Source organism: Topomyia yanbarensis, chromosome 3 (genome assembly GCF_030247195.1).
Source record: "Topomyia yanbarensis strain Yona2022 chromosome 3, ASM3024719v1, whole genome shotgun sequence".
Lineage (NCBI taxonomy): Eukaryota > Metazoa > Arthropoda > Insecta > Diptera > Culicidae > Topomyia > Topomyia yanbarensis.
Genome location: NC_080672.1, coordinates 338,707,382 through 338,722,985, shown reverse-complemented (window position 1 = coordinate 338,722,985; position 15,604 = coordinate 338,707,382). Strand labels below are relative to the sequence as shown.

At 36.7% G+C, this 15,604-nt stretch overlaps 2 protein-coding genes across 3 annotated transcripts in view; one reads left to right on the top strand and one right to left on the bottom strand.

The window, feature by feature from the left end:
• The first annotated feature begins 4,859 nt into the window (after nucleotides 1-4,859).
• On the top strand, nucleotides 4,860-7,019 carry LOC131689259 (uncharacterized). Its single transcript, XM_058974224.1, has 5 exons — nucleotides 4,860-5,011; nucleotides 5,098-5,217; nucleotides 5,291-5,375; nucleotides 5,434-5,520; nucleotides 5,581-7,019. Exons 1-5 carry the CDS (start codon nucleotides 4,998-5,000, stop codon nucleotides 5,698-5,700), a joined length of 426 nt encoding a protein of 141 aa, XP_058830207.1. The 5' UTR covers nucleotides 4,860-4,997; the 3' UTR covers nucleotides 5,701-7,019.
• A 43-nt stretch (nucleotides 7,020-7,062) lies between these two features.
• LOC131689250 (major facilitator superfamily domain-containing protein 6) overlaps nucleotides 7,063-15,604 on the bottom strand; it is a 28,682-nt gene continuing 20,140 nt past the window's right edge. Inside the window, exons 6-7 of one of the 2 annotated variants that reach the window (XM_058974214.1) lie at nucleotides 15,410-15,587; nucleotides 7,063-7,345 (exon numbers count right to left, since the gene is read on the bottom strand). In XM_058974214.1, the coding sequence (XP_058830197.1) occupies nucleotides 7,260-7,345; nucleotides 15,410-15,587 (264 nt within the window). In that variant the 3' untranslated portion in view covers nucleotides 7,063-7,259. The other variant, XM_058974213.1, reaches the window with a different exon arrangement.

The window sequence follows — 15,604 nt, the reverse complement described above, 5'->3', positions numbered from 1 at the left end:
TAACAGTAGCAGTTCTACCGGAGTTTCCCCCGATTCCGTAGTCAAACATCTCTCACAGTGGCGTCGAGGAAAGCCAACCTTATAAAATGCACACGATAAGTGCAACGAAAATATTTTTTTCACCCCCCGAGTAGCAAATTTTCGAGATAAAGGGTGGTTCGGTCTCCAGAGACAAAAAATCCAAAAGGGGCACGCCTTGGTACGGAAACTAGTATTGTAACAATTCACCGCATTGACGATTAATCAAAGGCTGGAAAGGTAAGGTGCTATTTTGTATTTTTTTTTGCTGCATGCGAATTCGTTGTTCGCATTCAATAATTTGGGGGTGCTGTACGAACAAAGGATACTGTTCTAACTGGAACAGAGAATACAATAAGAGTAGAAAACGATTATTTAAGCTTGATAAATAAAAATAAGCATATATTTTTCTTCAATTATCTAGGTAAGATTCACCGGAGAATTTCGATTTTTAACGACTGAAAAACAATTTGAGAGTTTGAAGATACCACCAAAAACCGTCTTAAACTTGATTTTAACCACGTGGAAATGGACGTTTAGTTTCATCTGAAATCTTTTGTCTGCTGGCAAAGGCCGGAATCCAATCTGGTAAGTCATTTTACTCTTATTCTTTCCTTGGAAATTTTAACATAAATGAGCTTGGCATCCACATTTATACACCAAAGACGCTCTCGTTGCGGCGACTTACTATGCATTTATCGAAAAGTTTAAATTAAATTAGACAAAACCGAACTTGCTGTATCGATTTTGTTGGCTATTTTCGGCAAATTTGAGACTAAGAGAAACGAAAGCAATGAAATTGAAAGACGGATAGGTATTCTAGAGCGAATCATCCGTCTTTCAATTTCATTGCTTGTTTCTCTTAGTCTCAAATTTGCCGAAAATAGCCAACAAAATCGATACAGTAGAACCTTGCGGCAATTAAAACATAGTAACAAAACTGAACTTGATTTGGTTCAAGCACTTCGCAAATGTGACAAGCAACTTTTGGTACTGAACGGATTCAAATTAAAAATAATGGGTGAAACAAATGTTTTAGTGCAACTGAATGGTTATGAACAAGTTTCGATAATTTTGATTTTGTACACTGGATGCAGTTTTCTGGCATTATTGGGTAGAAATTGGTTGGACATTTTATAAATGAAAGGTTGATAACTGAGAAAGTAAATAACTTGATTACGCCAAATACAGTCGTGATTCGCTGGTTGGACACTTTTTAACTGGACCGCTTTTTAGTTGGACCTCAGCTAGTTGGACCATTGTCAAACTAAAGAGCATCTGAACGCCACAATCTCATGTCAAATTGACTTTGACAATCTATCTAACAATCTTTTACACTACTAATATCTTCTTTGGAGAGTTTTTGACATTTGTCAGTCGGTCCAACTAGCGAATCAAATTCGTTAGTTGGACAGAGGCTGTGGCCCAACCAGCGAATCACAACTGTAGTGATAATTATATAGAAGAAATTGAAAGTAAATTTTTACACGTATTTAGGAAAGATTTTTCGACGCCCATCCATTGATTTGATGCCGATTTAATTGTGTTAAGTGAGGTCAGGCATGGGAAAATTCGTTCACTCGCGCGACTTTTGCTAACTGTGGATCACAAAGTAGTCAAAATTTTGTGCTCATTAATTAACCATAATCAACGCACGAAGGGAGAAGTCTAATAACTTCAGAGCAGATCACTAGATGGGCAAACTGCGAATCAAAAGTGAAGCTTAAAAAAATTAAGAGCAGCGTCAATTCTTCGCTCGTGAATGTTTGTCACGTAGCTTCGCGAAGCTCACAAAGGTTTCTTCATGCATGATTAAAACATAGTACCTATTTTTGCACTGGATTTTTTGTTGAGAGATCGCGTTATGGGTAGTTTTGTGATACACTACTAGCAATTTGATCTACTGAAGTTCCTTGCGGCCTATTTGTTAGCAGTGCATTGTTGCAAATTTTTAAAACAATTGATTATCAGTTAGTTTTAAAATGGTATATGGTTTTCCAAGTATTAATTATATTGTGCGAATATGAAAATGAAATAAAACTGTATAATGAAAATCCTATGCAAACCGCGAACCGCTCGAGAAGAGCTTCGCGAACGAAGCCATCCGCGTTGGGGAAGGAAAGAATTAAAACACAACTGATGTGCTTCTTAGTTGGTTGTTACACTGTAACGACAGGTTGCTAGGTATCATTTTCGAAGCTAACAGAATGCATCACAACTGAAGAAAGCTTGCTTGCGAAGCGCGAACGATCGGTTCACGATGCGATTTTTCCCATGCTTGAGTGAGGTACCTATTTTTTAAATCATAGAACAAAGTTTTAATTTATTCAAACCAATTAGAAAAAATAAAGAAAGATAAACCAAAATAGACTTGTTATTGATTACAAGGTTTCTATAAACAAAGTTTTAATATCAAATGTTTACCCTTTGCCTTCGGCAGGTGTTTGTTTCAAAATCAAAAAATCTTTGAAGAATATGCGCTTGTGCGAGGGTAAAATGCTCCACCACAAGAGCGCATAAATTACTACAACAATGGGGCAGAATGCACCGCAGCAACGGGGTACAATGCTCGTTGGACAAGCATTTAAGTTTGTTTTCTGCTGGGATTTCACAAAAGTATAGCATTAAATCGCCTTAGGTTATGCAATTATTAGGTTTTCAGATCGATGTTTTTGTTTTAGAATAAAAATATCAGAACTATGTATTTGGTTCCCGATGGAGTTATGATGTAAATCTAGCAAAATGTAAATTATTTGATAGATTTGGATACATAGTACGACAGATTAACGAAAAACGGAGAAAATAGCACAGGAAAGCACTGATATATAAGGTAAAAAACAGCATTTGAATTGAAGATACTTATTACACAAGCCACAATAATTACAAGGGAAGAACACCTTATTGTGTTTCGTTTATATCTCGTACTTCAATTGACATACGGTTGTGAATGTATATGTTTACTAAAACGGACTTCCAGACATTTTGCCAGGTTTTCTAAATTTTGCCAGGTTTTTCCAGATATTCTGAATTCTACGTTACTTCCTAGAGGGAATACCATTATGCCAGATTTATCTGTCACAAAAATGAATTTTTTTAAGGGGGCGTCAGGTGTAGAGGGCAAAAACAATCGACTTATTTTTTATCCGCTTAATTGTTGGAAAGGTCCCCCGCAATCTCGGTGGCCACACTGAACTTCTTTTGTTTTAAACAGTCATTCATTTCACGAGCGTTTTTTCTATAACACGCGCAGATTTCAATCTATCGGCAACTATTTTCGAAAAACTGACAGCGATAAAAATACGGTGTAAACTATACACTCTAAACTACTCCTTTCCAAATTTTCAAGAGAAAGTACCCAATGGGTCATTTTCTACAGCATTTTTTCCGTGATGCAATTTGATGTGGGATACCCTTTATTAGCGTTTTTCTCGAAACCGTGTTTTTCAAATTGGCGAACACGATAACTCAAAAACTAATCAAAAAAATTGATTCTAACTTTATGAGAATTCCCAATATGCATATAGCCTGTCGATGAAGCACAGAAAACAGAATAAAATTTTTTTCTTCTATTATTTTGAAGAAAAATGAGCGAATTTTACAGTAAAATATGAGATTTTTCGGTTTTCATGAGCGATTTTCCGAAACTCGAATTTTTTTTTATTTTTTGTGGTTAATCGACTAACTGCAAGTCTGAGCTTTACAAAAGACTGAAGACTGGAAATAGTTTTTTTTTGTCTACAATGATTCTATAAAGCGATCCTAACATTATACAAAAGATCCATTGTTGCCTTTCCTTCAAAATCGTAAACCAAAATAACTCCTTTTGAGCACTTTACACCAGACGCTCCCTTTAAGCTTCTAGCAAAACGACAAACCTCTCATTCTACCAACTTTTCAAATTATAGAGTTTGTTACATACAAATTTTGGAAATTTGGGTCATATTTTCCCCAACACAAATCGATTAATGTTCTATGAAGACCAAAATGTGTGCCAAATTTCGATGACTGCCAGACATCTTTATTTTAACTGCCAGATACTCTTTGAAAAATAGTGGCAAGTCTGTTCATATGTCAGTGGCGTCATAATTGCAAATGTGGCGATAGTCCCAACTACAGATATATTAAAAATGACCGTTAAAGCGAGCGAAGCATTGCTTTCAAGTGTTATGTCTGTTAGTCTGTGCTTTGAATATAATGTGTTCACCCGTAAAATAAAAATTACATTTTTACAAATTACATTTTTACCAATTACAATTTTACATATTTTACTCTTCTATCTATGGTAAGAAATCCAAATTCAATACTTCTACAACCTAAAATCAGGTGGTATATAGATTAAAGCCATTCTTGAATCTTTCTTGTATGCACGAATTTTATCGATGTACAAGATATTTCACAATTTTAAAACAAGATGCATTACTTGTTAAGAAACTTTTGGAATATTCGTTGTTTCCATGGGTATGAAGCATAACTTTGGCAATATGTTATTTATTTAATCCGCATAATTGGTTCAAACGCTTGAAAATATTATGTTGCGCAATGAATGTATATTGGTGCATCGTATATAGCATTACATATTTCCTTATTTGCTCAAAATAATATGAATTAATTATTCAAAACAAAATGATCTCGACGATCCTTATATATTACATGATGCCATTTTTGCCTGCCCAACGGCTCACCAAACATATGCGCTCTGCAAGCGCCCTATATATTTACATAAAAAAATCATGCAACAGATAAGACCACACATCAAGCGGCCCTGGATTTCACTCTTCATGCCACTTCAGAACGCGATCCATTTATTCATTCAGCGCGGGTGAACTACCGCCAGTACAGGCACTCGAAATTCATTAATCATGCAAATGTAAACAAGATTAGTGCAAAGTTTTACTCACATCGAATATTGTCTATTTATTGCAAATTTTTATATTTTTCCCACAAGGAACCATCTATTTTAAACAAACAACACACCAATAATGTCACTTGATATGTAAGTAGGCTTATCTGTTACTAATCTGTATTGAAAGAAGCTAATAACCTTTGTTGCTCGGCCGGATTTTGCCAACATCAACAAAGTGATGCCGAGGGAGACGACACTAGTGCATACAGCGAAACAGTGAAGGCACTCTCATCCGGTCTGATGCAAATTTACGAGCCAACGTTGAATGAAGTTAAGGCAAATTTAAGCGAGTTGCTGTAAGTTCAAGATTTTATCATTGTAATATGTTTACGTTCTAACATTACAAGAGTATTTTTTTCTAATATCTAGAGATAAACAAACAGAAATGCAGAAAGCGATTGAAACCGAGAAACGGGTTTTTTCTAGCGAGGAAGTACAACAAATCAATGAAATGGTAAGGAATAATTCCACTTTCAATTATGTTTACTAATGGTTCATTGTTAAACTCTTAGATCAGCAAAGCAAAGTTTTACAAAGAAAAGGCCGTTAGAATCAAAACTCAAATGCACCAAGTGCATCAGCGAGCGAAAAGTTTACGGGTGAGTACAATGTCACTAGTTACCGTTTTCCGCGTAGTATTAATTTATCGCTGATTTAAGGCCAAAGCACTGGACATGCAGGAACTGAAAGTAAACCAGTGTGCGTCAAAACTGCAACAGCTGCATTACGAGGAATCTTTGGTGGCAACTAGTAAACGTACTCCCAACAAAAAGTCCTAGTCTTAGCAGATGCCACCCAGTAAGCCTTTAATGCAATATATACCACCTTATCTCAAATATTTACTGAGTAACAATAACAATCAAATGTATAGGTATTCACCCTTATTCTTGTCTACGACGAAAGTGTATTCCTGTTTACGACAGCAAAATCAAATGGGCTTACTATTCGTTCGAATCGTTTTCGAACGAATCTCGTATTCGTCGTAAACAAGAATAAGGCTGATTATCTGTTAAGCTACGTTTCTAGTTTAGTCTACTCGCCTGGGACATCATAATTTCATTTATCACAGGGATATCAGAATTCGTTTGAAAAATCTGAATTTTTCGAAGTGCTCCTCCGTTCAGAAATATTAGGGGTGTCTTTGGTACTATGAAGATTTTTAATATAATTGTTTTAAGGTTTTATTGAATTCTCTTTTGAGGGTTACTGGTCAACTAAGATCTAAAAAATTGGCAAGAAACTATCAAATCTGAAAGTTTTCTGGGAGCTGGGACTATTCTTTTGTGGCTATCAACCCTGAATCTTTTACTGTCGAATGATTCAATCTAGGAAAGATCATTGTCGAGAAGAGTTTCAAACCCACGACCAGTAGCAACAAGAAGAGCCTATCCCATTTTAAACTTGAGTGCAAATTAGTTATTCGGTTGTCTCAAACTATAATTTAGGATTGGTAGCAATGTACACCAACAACATTTTAACGAAAGTTCAAAAGAATAGATAAGGAATGGTGGACTATTGCTTTTTTTCTTGAGCAGAAGTCAATATAATAGCTGTGCACGTTGTCGAATTGACTGACCATTTGATATAAACTGACTTACTTTGGGCCGTGTTTATAAATATTTCTTTAAAGTTTAACGACATTGTTCATAAACAGCTCACAGTAAGTCATTTTAAGCGGAACTTTTATGCTAATTTCGTTTTTGAATTAGAACACCCGAATTGCTAAGGCTATTCTGATCCAAAAACAAAATCACTAGTAAGCTAATTCGTCAGCCTGTACAGGCAATCGAAACATATTTTTATGTTGAAGATTTCGAGCCGGTTAAAATTTTGGAACCAGGCAAGTCGAAGAAAATAGGTTACATCAAACACAGACGCAATCAAGCGAAAGAGGAAAGTTCAAGTAATAGTTGAAGTTAAATATATGAAACAGAAATGAATGGGAATGAAATATTTGCTAAACATGAGTCGCATGATTTTTTTTGAAGATTACAATAATCATTCTCTTGAAATGATTAAGTTTGTTTGTTAATATAATTTGAAACATCTTAGTATTTCTTTCACATTAATTAGAACCGTTACGCAGCGTTGCACTCATATCATACTTTACTCGAGGCTTTCTTAACAAGATTTCTGCCAAATTAGGACAAAAGCATTTAATATATTTTAGGAATTAGAGAGAAGAATGGATCAAGTCCAAACATGATATTTTATTTGCCTTAGTGGTAGTAATTTTAAGATATTTTAAAATAGTGCTTCATCTCATATCAATAAATTTCGATCTTGTATAACACAGTTGCATGAAACCACCGACTGTTTCATCTATGATGACTGCCAATCACCGTCCGTCACTTCGAACAATTGGTTGGTCGTCTTCCATTTGGTTCAGTGCCTCATCGGGTGAAGTGTAGCCTCCGGTGGATACTGGAATGGATAAGAGTGTTAAAAAATTGGCCAGATCTATCAAAACGTCTAACTAAACCAAGCCATGCTAGATGTGTAAAATAATTTGCAATTGTAGCATTTCATTCTCTAAGAACTATTCATTTTCAGTTACAACAATTTGTTCGTTTATCAGTTAAGCAAGTATAATCGTGCACTCATGCGTTATCGAGGTCCTATGCTTACACAAATCATCATTCTACATTTTATCAAACAGGTTTGCTTACATTTCTGATAGTGAGCACTTTCTTTCGATTATCTTTGCCGTTGTTTTACTTCAGGTCTTCTAGATCCACTTCAGATGGTAATTTGTAATTTATATATAAGCAGAGCGTAAACTTGTCAAATACAGAATAGAAATAAACGTTTGGAATGGGATATAAAAATAATTGACCGCTTGCGATGATAAAGTAGAGGATCACTTGTTAGTAAAGAACACAAAGTTCAGTTGCTTAGCGAAATTCGTGAAAGATAGGTTTGATTTTCCTTTCATAATAAATATAACGATTGTTACAGTTTCGTGTACTCGTTTTATTATATGGTATTTATAAATACAGATTTCCTTTTAAATGCTCTTAATCTCAACCGATCTCTATTTTTGGCGAGTTTTAACTAATTTTAAATGAAAATAACAAAGGAGTTATAAGGAGTAGACACCTGAAAGTTTTGTAGAAAATGCCACAGTTATGTATATTGTTGTTTTTTTGTTATCTGTGTAAATGAAAAATGCTTGATTTGAGTAAAGGTAGTTTAAAGCATTCGCCTGTTAAGTTTTATAACATTCCATGAAGTACTCACGGCCATGTAACACTTGGAAAAAAAATTCCAATCCTTAAGGTGCCCGTCTTAGACACAGTTCCCGTAGGTGTGGCAATCCTATTGCTCTCCGCTCGATTTGTGTAAATTTATTACGTAATAAAAAACTTTCCATATATCTGTTCTCCACGTGCTTCACAGAAATCGAGCGAAAGAACAATAGCATAGAATCAAGTACATTGCTCAGGGTCATATAAACGAAACAGCAAATGTTAAGTTCCATCTATGAAACCTTAATATCGCTTATATCACCATATCTAAAATGTTAGACTAAACTTGAAGAAGCGGCTGAAAACCGGGGAAGAAAAATGATCAAGAATCGAGTAGACCCTAATATGGACAAGAAGTGGCGCTGGGTAAACTCACGCTTCAGAATGTTGCCAAAAACCTGAAGGTATCAATATATGTTCTCCGAAAAACTATGAAACGCTTTTGAAAGTGTTATTACTTTTATTACACCTATGTGAAGATCGCCGTAAACCAACTCAAAATTAAACGCAACTATTCCATTCAAAATGCCTGCGCATCCGTCTGCTGTTTATCAAACCCGGAAAGTTCGTTTTCGTATTTTGTTTACGGCAGCCAATGTGACCAAGTAGAGTATCGTTAATAAATGTTACACCGATAGTGTATCTAGAGGCAGATACTTCTACGAATGTATAAGGCATTTACATTTAATTTGAAATAATGCTTTTTATTTCCATTTTTTCATCAACTTTGCACTCCTTTGAAGAGAAGTTCGTCCCACAAACGGGCTTCGTTAGTCCACTTTGTTAGACTTTTAGAACGATATAGAGCTAGTTTCTTACAGAACAGGGATGTGATACACGCAACGCAAAATACATTCTGTTTTGATGAATGGTAATGTATTTTCTTTTGCACAAGTGATCTGGCCTAAGGGGTGTATTTTCATCAGGAGAAACATAACACTCCTCCAACTATGCCAGTTTTATTTGTGTGAACCACATTGAGTCTAGAACAGTCGTATCTCGAATCGCCATATCTTACCAGTCGTTCAATTTTGTCAACTCGCAGTTCGGATTTTTTAACTATCTATATTACTACAGAATTATTAGGCTTAGAGTTAGACTAAATTTGAACCTTTTACGAGTAAAAAAATTGAAGCAAGTACCGCAAAAATGAAGAATGTGGTAATGTCTGAAGAATTAAAAATCTACCTCGATACATATTACAATGTGAAATTGTTTGCATTTATTTGGACAAGACAACAACTGAAAGACTGTTGATTATTTCCTATGGAAGGAACTCCAATATGTTCACAAAATTGCATGCAATACAGAAAATTTCAAAATATGCAGAAAACATTGTTTTCAATTCAACGATCTACAAACTCTGCACAAAATTACATACGCTACATGTGATGCTTCGAATTGGAAGTAAAGGAAATATATCTTCATTATAAAGTCCTGATTTTTTGAAGATTTAGACGCGTTTATGGTAGGCAATTCTACTTTCTCATCTAGTGTTCTTGAAGTTGTTGGTTCAGTGTGTTGAGTTGAAGAGATTGTTACCGATTTCCGAATTTTCTTTACGTGTGCAACATTCCTCGCGTATTATTTCATTAATTCTGCGTCTCTATTATCTTTGGACTTATTCTTCTAACAACCACATATCTGTTTTTGTTGTTTGTATTTTGTTGGATTGCGTCAAATATTACATTAAAATAGTGTCACCCGTCTGGATTCCATTGCGCGTCTCCCTGGTATCCTCGCGAGCAGTCTCAATGTCGTCAATACACGGAAGCACAGAGCGCATGGTTCGTCCGTATCACAGTTCAGTTTGTGTTTTCCCTGAAGATGAATGAGGCGTCGTATAATACATGATAAAACACTCGTTTAAGTCTTTCTTCCAATTCATGATTTATCTGTAGACTCTTCAAAAGTGAACGGTCCTGGCGTTCTACAAACCCGTGTTCCGTATGGGGCGGGAGCACGTCGTTTGGCATAAATTCATTTGGCATAAGTTCATTTGGCATAACAGTAGGTGACACATACTGTCGTTTGGCATAATCTTCATTTGGCATAATTTGAAAAATATATTGAATTTTCTATTATTAGGCGTTGACGCCTAATGTGGCTACGCCACATCGCTTTAAATTTGGTGCTGTCCAACATAGCTCCGCTTCGTCGGACTTAAACTAGTTGATTGCCCGTATGTTTGAGTAATCCGGGCAAACGAGTGGATCACAGGTTTGTTTGTGGGGGACGCCTCCGGCGGCGGGTCGATGTCCACCTCGCCCGGCAGATCCTCAGTGGCCTTGCGCGACTTCAGATCCTTGGTATCGGTTATGCGACAAAACCAAAGACTATTCAAAGAACTGTTCATATTTGAAAGAATACCCTTATGTTTAAACTTATTTGACATGCAGATTCAAAGAACTGCTCATGTTTGAAAGAAGGAGTTGACCCCTAAGGTTTGGTAAACCGGGCAAACGAGTGGATCACCAGTTTACTTGCGAAGCTTATTTGGTATACAAATGTAAAGAACAGCTCATGAGTGAAAGAAGGAATCAACCCTTACGTTTCTGGCAAATATACACATATGCAGTTCTTTGAATTAGTATACCAAATAGTGCTCGCAAGTAAACTGGTGATCCACTCGTTTGCCCGGCTTACTCAAACTTAGAGGTTGATTCCTTCTTTCAAACATGAGCAGATCTTTGAATCTATATACCAAATAGCCCTTAGATTTATCGGATAACCGTGACCAAGTATCCGAAGCCGTACAAAGCCTGTGAGGATCCGCCGGGCGAGGTGGCCATCGGCGTCATCGTTTAATGTAATAGATTTTAATGTATACTTCAAATTACGCCAAACGACCATTATGCCAAATGAACATTATACCAAATGAGTTTATACCAAATTAACTTATGCCAAATGACGTGCTCCCGTATGGAGCTCTGAATGATTCAGGCTTATTCCATGTACTTTACAATTTTCATCAAAGTCTCTTCCTATGAACCGCTTCGCATTGTCCAACGTAATTATTCTGGAATTTCTGAATCTGATGAATATTTTATTTAGTCTGTCCACTGTTTCTCGAAATTGTATTTGCATTGTCGAATAGTACCAGCAAATATTCTTCTGATGGAAAGGAAAATCTATCACCACATTGACCCACGGTTTCGATGGCAATTCCCGACGACTTATTGGAACCGGTTTGCTGGGAATTTTGACCAGTTGGCATGCTTTAATTACGAATTCCGGCGCTTCTGGATCCTTCAGAGGCCACCATGCACGATCCATCAACCGTTTTTTCATGAGTCCCACCAGGACATCCTTTATGTATCACCTGTCTTATCCTGATTCGCAGAACTTTTGGAACTACTAATATATTCCCTCTTGCCATTTCCGGAGGCACCTAACGTGATAGAGAGTCTACTACTTTTCGTGGCCCTTTTCGATATTTTACTGTGAACTTATCGATTAGATACACAGCAAACTTTTCAACTGACCAAACCAATGCGAATGCCTCGTTTTCAGTTTGACAGTAGTGTTTTTCAACGACTCCAGGACAAACTAAAAACCGATCCTAGAAGCTTCTGGAAATACTTCAATGAGTAGAGGAAAGAAAGCGGGCTTCCAAGTACCATGGATAATGTAGATGATGACGTATTCTTAGTAGTGTATTAAGCAATGAAGACCTTGACAACAATTCCATCTCAAACGCGGAAAATAATGTTCCGTGCTTTCCATCCGTTGGTTCTAGAAGCGCGCCCACTCCTAAAATGCTCATTCAAACCCGGCCTTGATGGAATTCCATCGATAGTTTTCAATTAACGTCGCGTCTCCATTGGCAGCTATATTCAACCGCTCACTATCTACAGGAACATTCTCAGAAACCTGGAAAAAGTTGTTTCTTTTCCCAGTGCACAAAAAAGAAGACAAGCGCATTATCTAGAACTATCGCGGCATTGCAGCTTTATGTGCATCGTCTAAGCTGTTCGGTTGATAATAGTAGATTTCATGTCACACTGCTGCTCACACTACATATCCGCTGATCAACACGGGCTCCTAGTTTGCTATACTTCCTACATAATCTAAGAAATGGAGAAAGGACATCAAACGGATGCAATTTACACCGATCTGTCCGCTGCATTTGATAAAATTAATCACGAAACCGCCATAGCGAAACTCAAGCGTCTCGGTATCCACGGAATGTTCCTCGACTGGCTAAACTCGTATCTTGTTGGTCGCGAAATGTCAGTGACAATAGGAGATAGTATCTCTGAAACAATTACTGTTACCTCTGGTGTACCACAAGGAAGCCACCATGGACCTCTCCTATTTCTAATTTACATCAATGACGTCAATCTCATTTTGAAATGCTTAAAACTTTCCTACGCCGATGATTTTAAATTATACCTAAGAATTTGTAATCTGAATGATACCCAGTTTCTGCATCGATATCTTCGCCAATTGGTGCCAATTGAACAAAATGATGCTGAACGCATCAAAGTGCTCTACTATCACCTTCACTCATAAACGCAACCCTATCGTATATCATTATTCGCTGTAAGGATCCAACTTGAAACAGGAGAACTGCATCAAATATCTCGGGGTCATGCTAGGTAGTAAATTGTTCTTCTATGATCACATATCATACACCGTGTCCAAGGCACCCAAACAGCTCGGCTTTATATTCCGGATGACTAAATCATTCAAAAACATCCATTGCTTGAAGGCGTTGTATGTCGTCCTTGTTCGCTCGTTACTAGTGTAGGTACAACCTGTTGTTTAGACATGGTCCGTGAAAAACGATTGATATTTCAATCAGTTTAAGAAAAAGATACTCTTCAGCAAAGCTGTGATAATATTTGTCAAAGAACCGAAGACACTTTCCCAAAAACATCACTAGTCTACAACATTCGCGAGATATTGAGCCACTGTGTGTCGCCCTGCTTATGAGCTATTAATAAATGTGCTTCCGATCCGGAAGTTACTGAATTATCTTATTTAAATGTTTCATTTTAACTTAATTAATATCTACCTCAGATGAAGATATAATCCTTGCCTCGTTACCAAATGTTGTTCTTCTGATTGTAATTAAAGGAAATACATCCGTATATGTCAGTCATTACTTAATTTCTGCCTCCGATATTTTTGCTATCTAGCAACGCCTATTCATTTTCATTTCCCACACTATCATAATACCGAACACTTCTTTATTTCCGTCTCTAATTTGAATTTTACACAACGAATATATTAGTTTAATTTATGTCATGATACCAAAATGATCACATTCATGTGAGAGATCTGGTATTTAGAACATCGCTGAAAGTTTCAAATTTAGGGGACTTCAAAATCTTCACAAAATTGCAATGCATAATATGGAAGAATTCCTAGCTTGAAAAGTGCTAAATGACCAAAGTATGGATACCAAATGTTGATATATGTAAATATCAACGAACTGCAATATTTTCACAATTTTGCTCGTAATATGGCTTTTAGCTGGAGAGCGCAGAAAGAATATTTGAGTTAATCGGCAACTTTTTGGAAAAAACATATTCTGGCTGTGCAAACTGCTCTTCGATTGATAGCACTGTCAACAACTGTTCCGCGTATTTCTCAGCAGTCTGATCGTATTGTAGCTGTTTAATATTAAATCTCGACATCAGTTGTACAAAGTCGATGATTTTGAGCGCATGTAATCAACTACCGGGTGGAGGTTAGAATCTATGCGCTGTGCAGCGAGGTACGATCATCTGTGATGTCGGAGAAAAATTTTGCGTTGATTGCACGGTGTTTTTTTTTCTTGGATTAGGTAGAATGTGCTTCGGACTCCTCGAACATTGCCATTCGTAACGGTGTACAGATATGTCGCCGATAACGAACTTATGTGGCCAATACTCATTGATTATTAAAGTAATTTAAGAAAACTTTTTTGGTCACGCGATGACGCATCCTGTCCAGTAATATGAAACTAGTTTCCAGCTTTTGAGTTGTGCGATGCTCTGATAGCTTACTTTTCCAAAATTTCTGTCCACTTTCATCAATCTTCCAATGCTTAGCTTAAGGTCTGATTTTATTATAACATGAATAACTAATGAACTTATTATAACTAATAATAATAACTAATTTGAAAATTTGAAAATTTTAGATGGCTATATTGGCAATTTTCGATCATCATGCGGAACCTGATAAGTGAGAAATGGGCCATCCATACTGAACGGTGTTTCAAGCATTACTATTTTGCTTGGAGAAAATAGAAGGACGCAAATGAAGTACTCATAAACTATTCCTGGATTATGTTATATTTCATCCTAAGAAGAAAAATTGTGTAAACACCAAAAAATTTCTCACCAGGGTCGGTTTCTTATAAGACGAAGTCGAAACGCACCCATGACTAATATTCCTGGATATTTTCGGAAACATCGACTTGTTCCGTACATTCCAGATTCCGTTTCTTCAGCATACAATTTGTGGTGAATATTTCTGTCTACAATGTATCAAATTGTATCAGCGTGGTTATCTATGACAATTGCAATAGCGTTTGAAGTTTTCCGAAATACGTAGTCGGTGATCCATGAATCCATTTTCCGGATACACGAGTACATTTTACGATTGATTCCGTTTATTCCAAAGTTCGCTTGTTCGTCTAATTATGTTCTAGAAACTTGTCTCTTATATAAATACCTTGTCTATCCTATGAAAAAATTAGAACATTTTTGCACATTACACCTTCCTGCAAGCGCAATTTCGGTTCATTTATATATTATATATGACACCCAGAAAATATTTGCAAAAAAAAACTGTATTGATATACATGAGTGTCCATCAAGGATTAAAATGTTTGTTGATGCAAATAATCTTTTTGTTATGCTATATGTCTTTGAACTATTGGTATTCAACCTATAAACTACTCGTCAAAGATTCTTAGTATTGCTCGATCACAATCCAGTGGAGTTATTGTCCAGCACAAACCAATATACTATCAACACTTATTCCTAGCTTATCGTTAAGCTAACATCTTGAAATTCTTCATTCTGTTTGGTAGTGCTTTCGTGATCCGTTCGGTTGACCTTATTATCGGAAGCACTCTTTAGCTGTCGATTTTGTTCTTCGTCGTCTAGCACTTCCTGAACGGTCGTAGTGGACAAAACTGAATCGGTTTTTGTTACGACGCGACCCTTCTCAACACCATTGCCCTCGCCGTGGGGCGCCTGATTCAGTATATAATTACTTGCGATTTTCTCATCAGCTTGCTTACCCCTCGAATCGAAACGATCCACCAACCGTTGGATGGCTACGTGAACAACACACAGAACCAACGCTACGATTCCAAACCAGCGGAAAGTTTGACTGCCTCCAACGTTGTAGAATAGATTTCCTGCCAGCAAACTACCTAGTGACACACCAACACCTTCAAAAATGGCTCCGACCAGACCCTGAAAATGAATGAGTG

Coding starts and splice junctions, on each gene's coding strand:
- LOC131689259 (XM_058974224.1), top strand. Junction 5,376..5,433: donor TACAACAAATCAATGAAATG/GTAAGGAATAAT, acceptor TTAAACTCTTAG/ATCAGCAAAGCAAAGTTTTA. Junction 5,521..5,580: donor AGCGAGCGAAAAGTTTACGG/GTGAGTACAATG, acceptor CGCTGATTTAAG/GCCAAAGCACTGGACATGCA.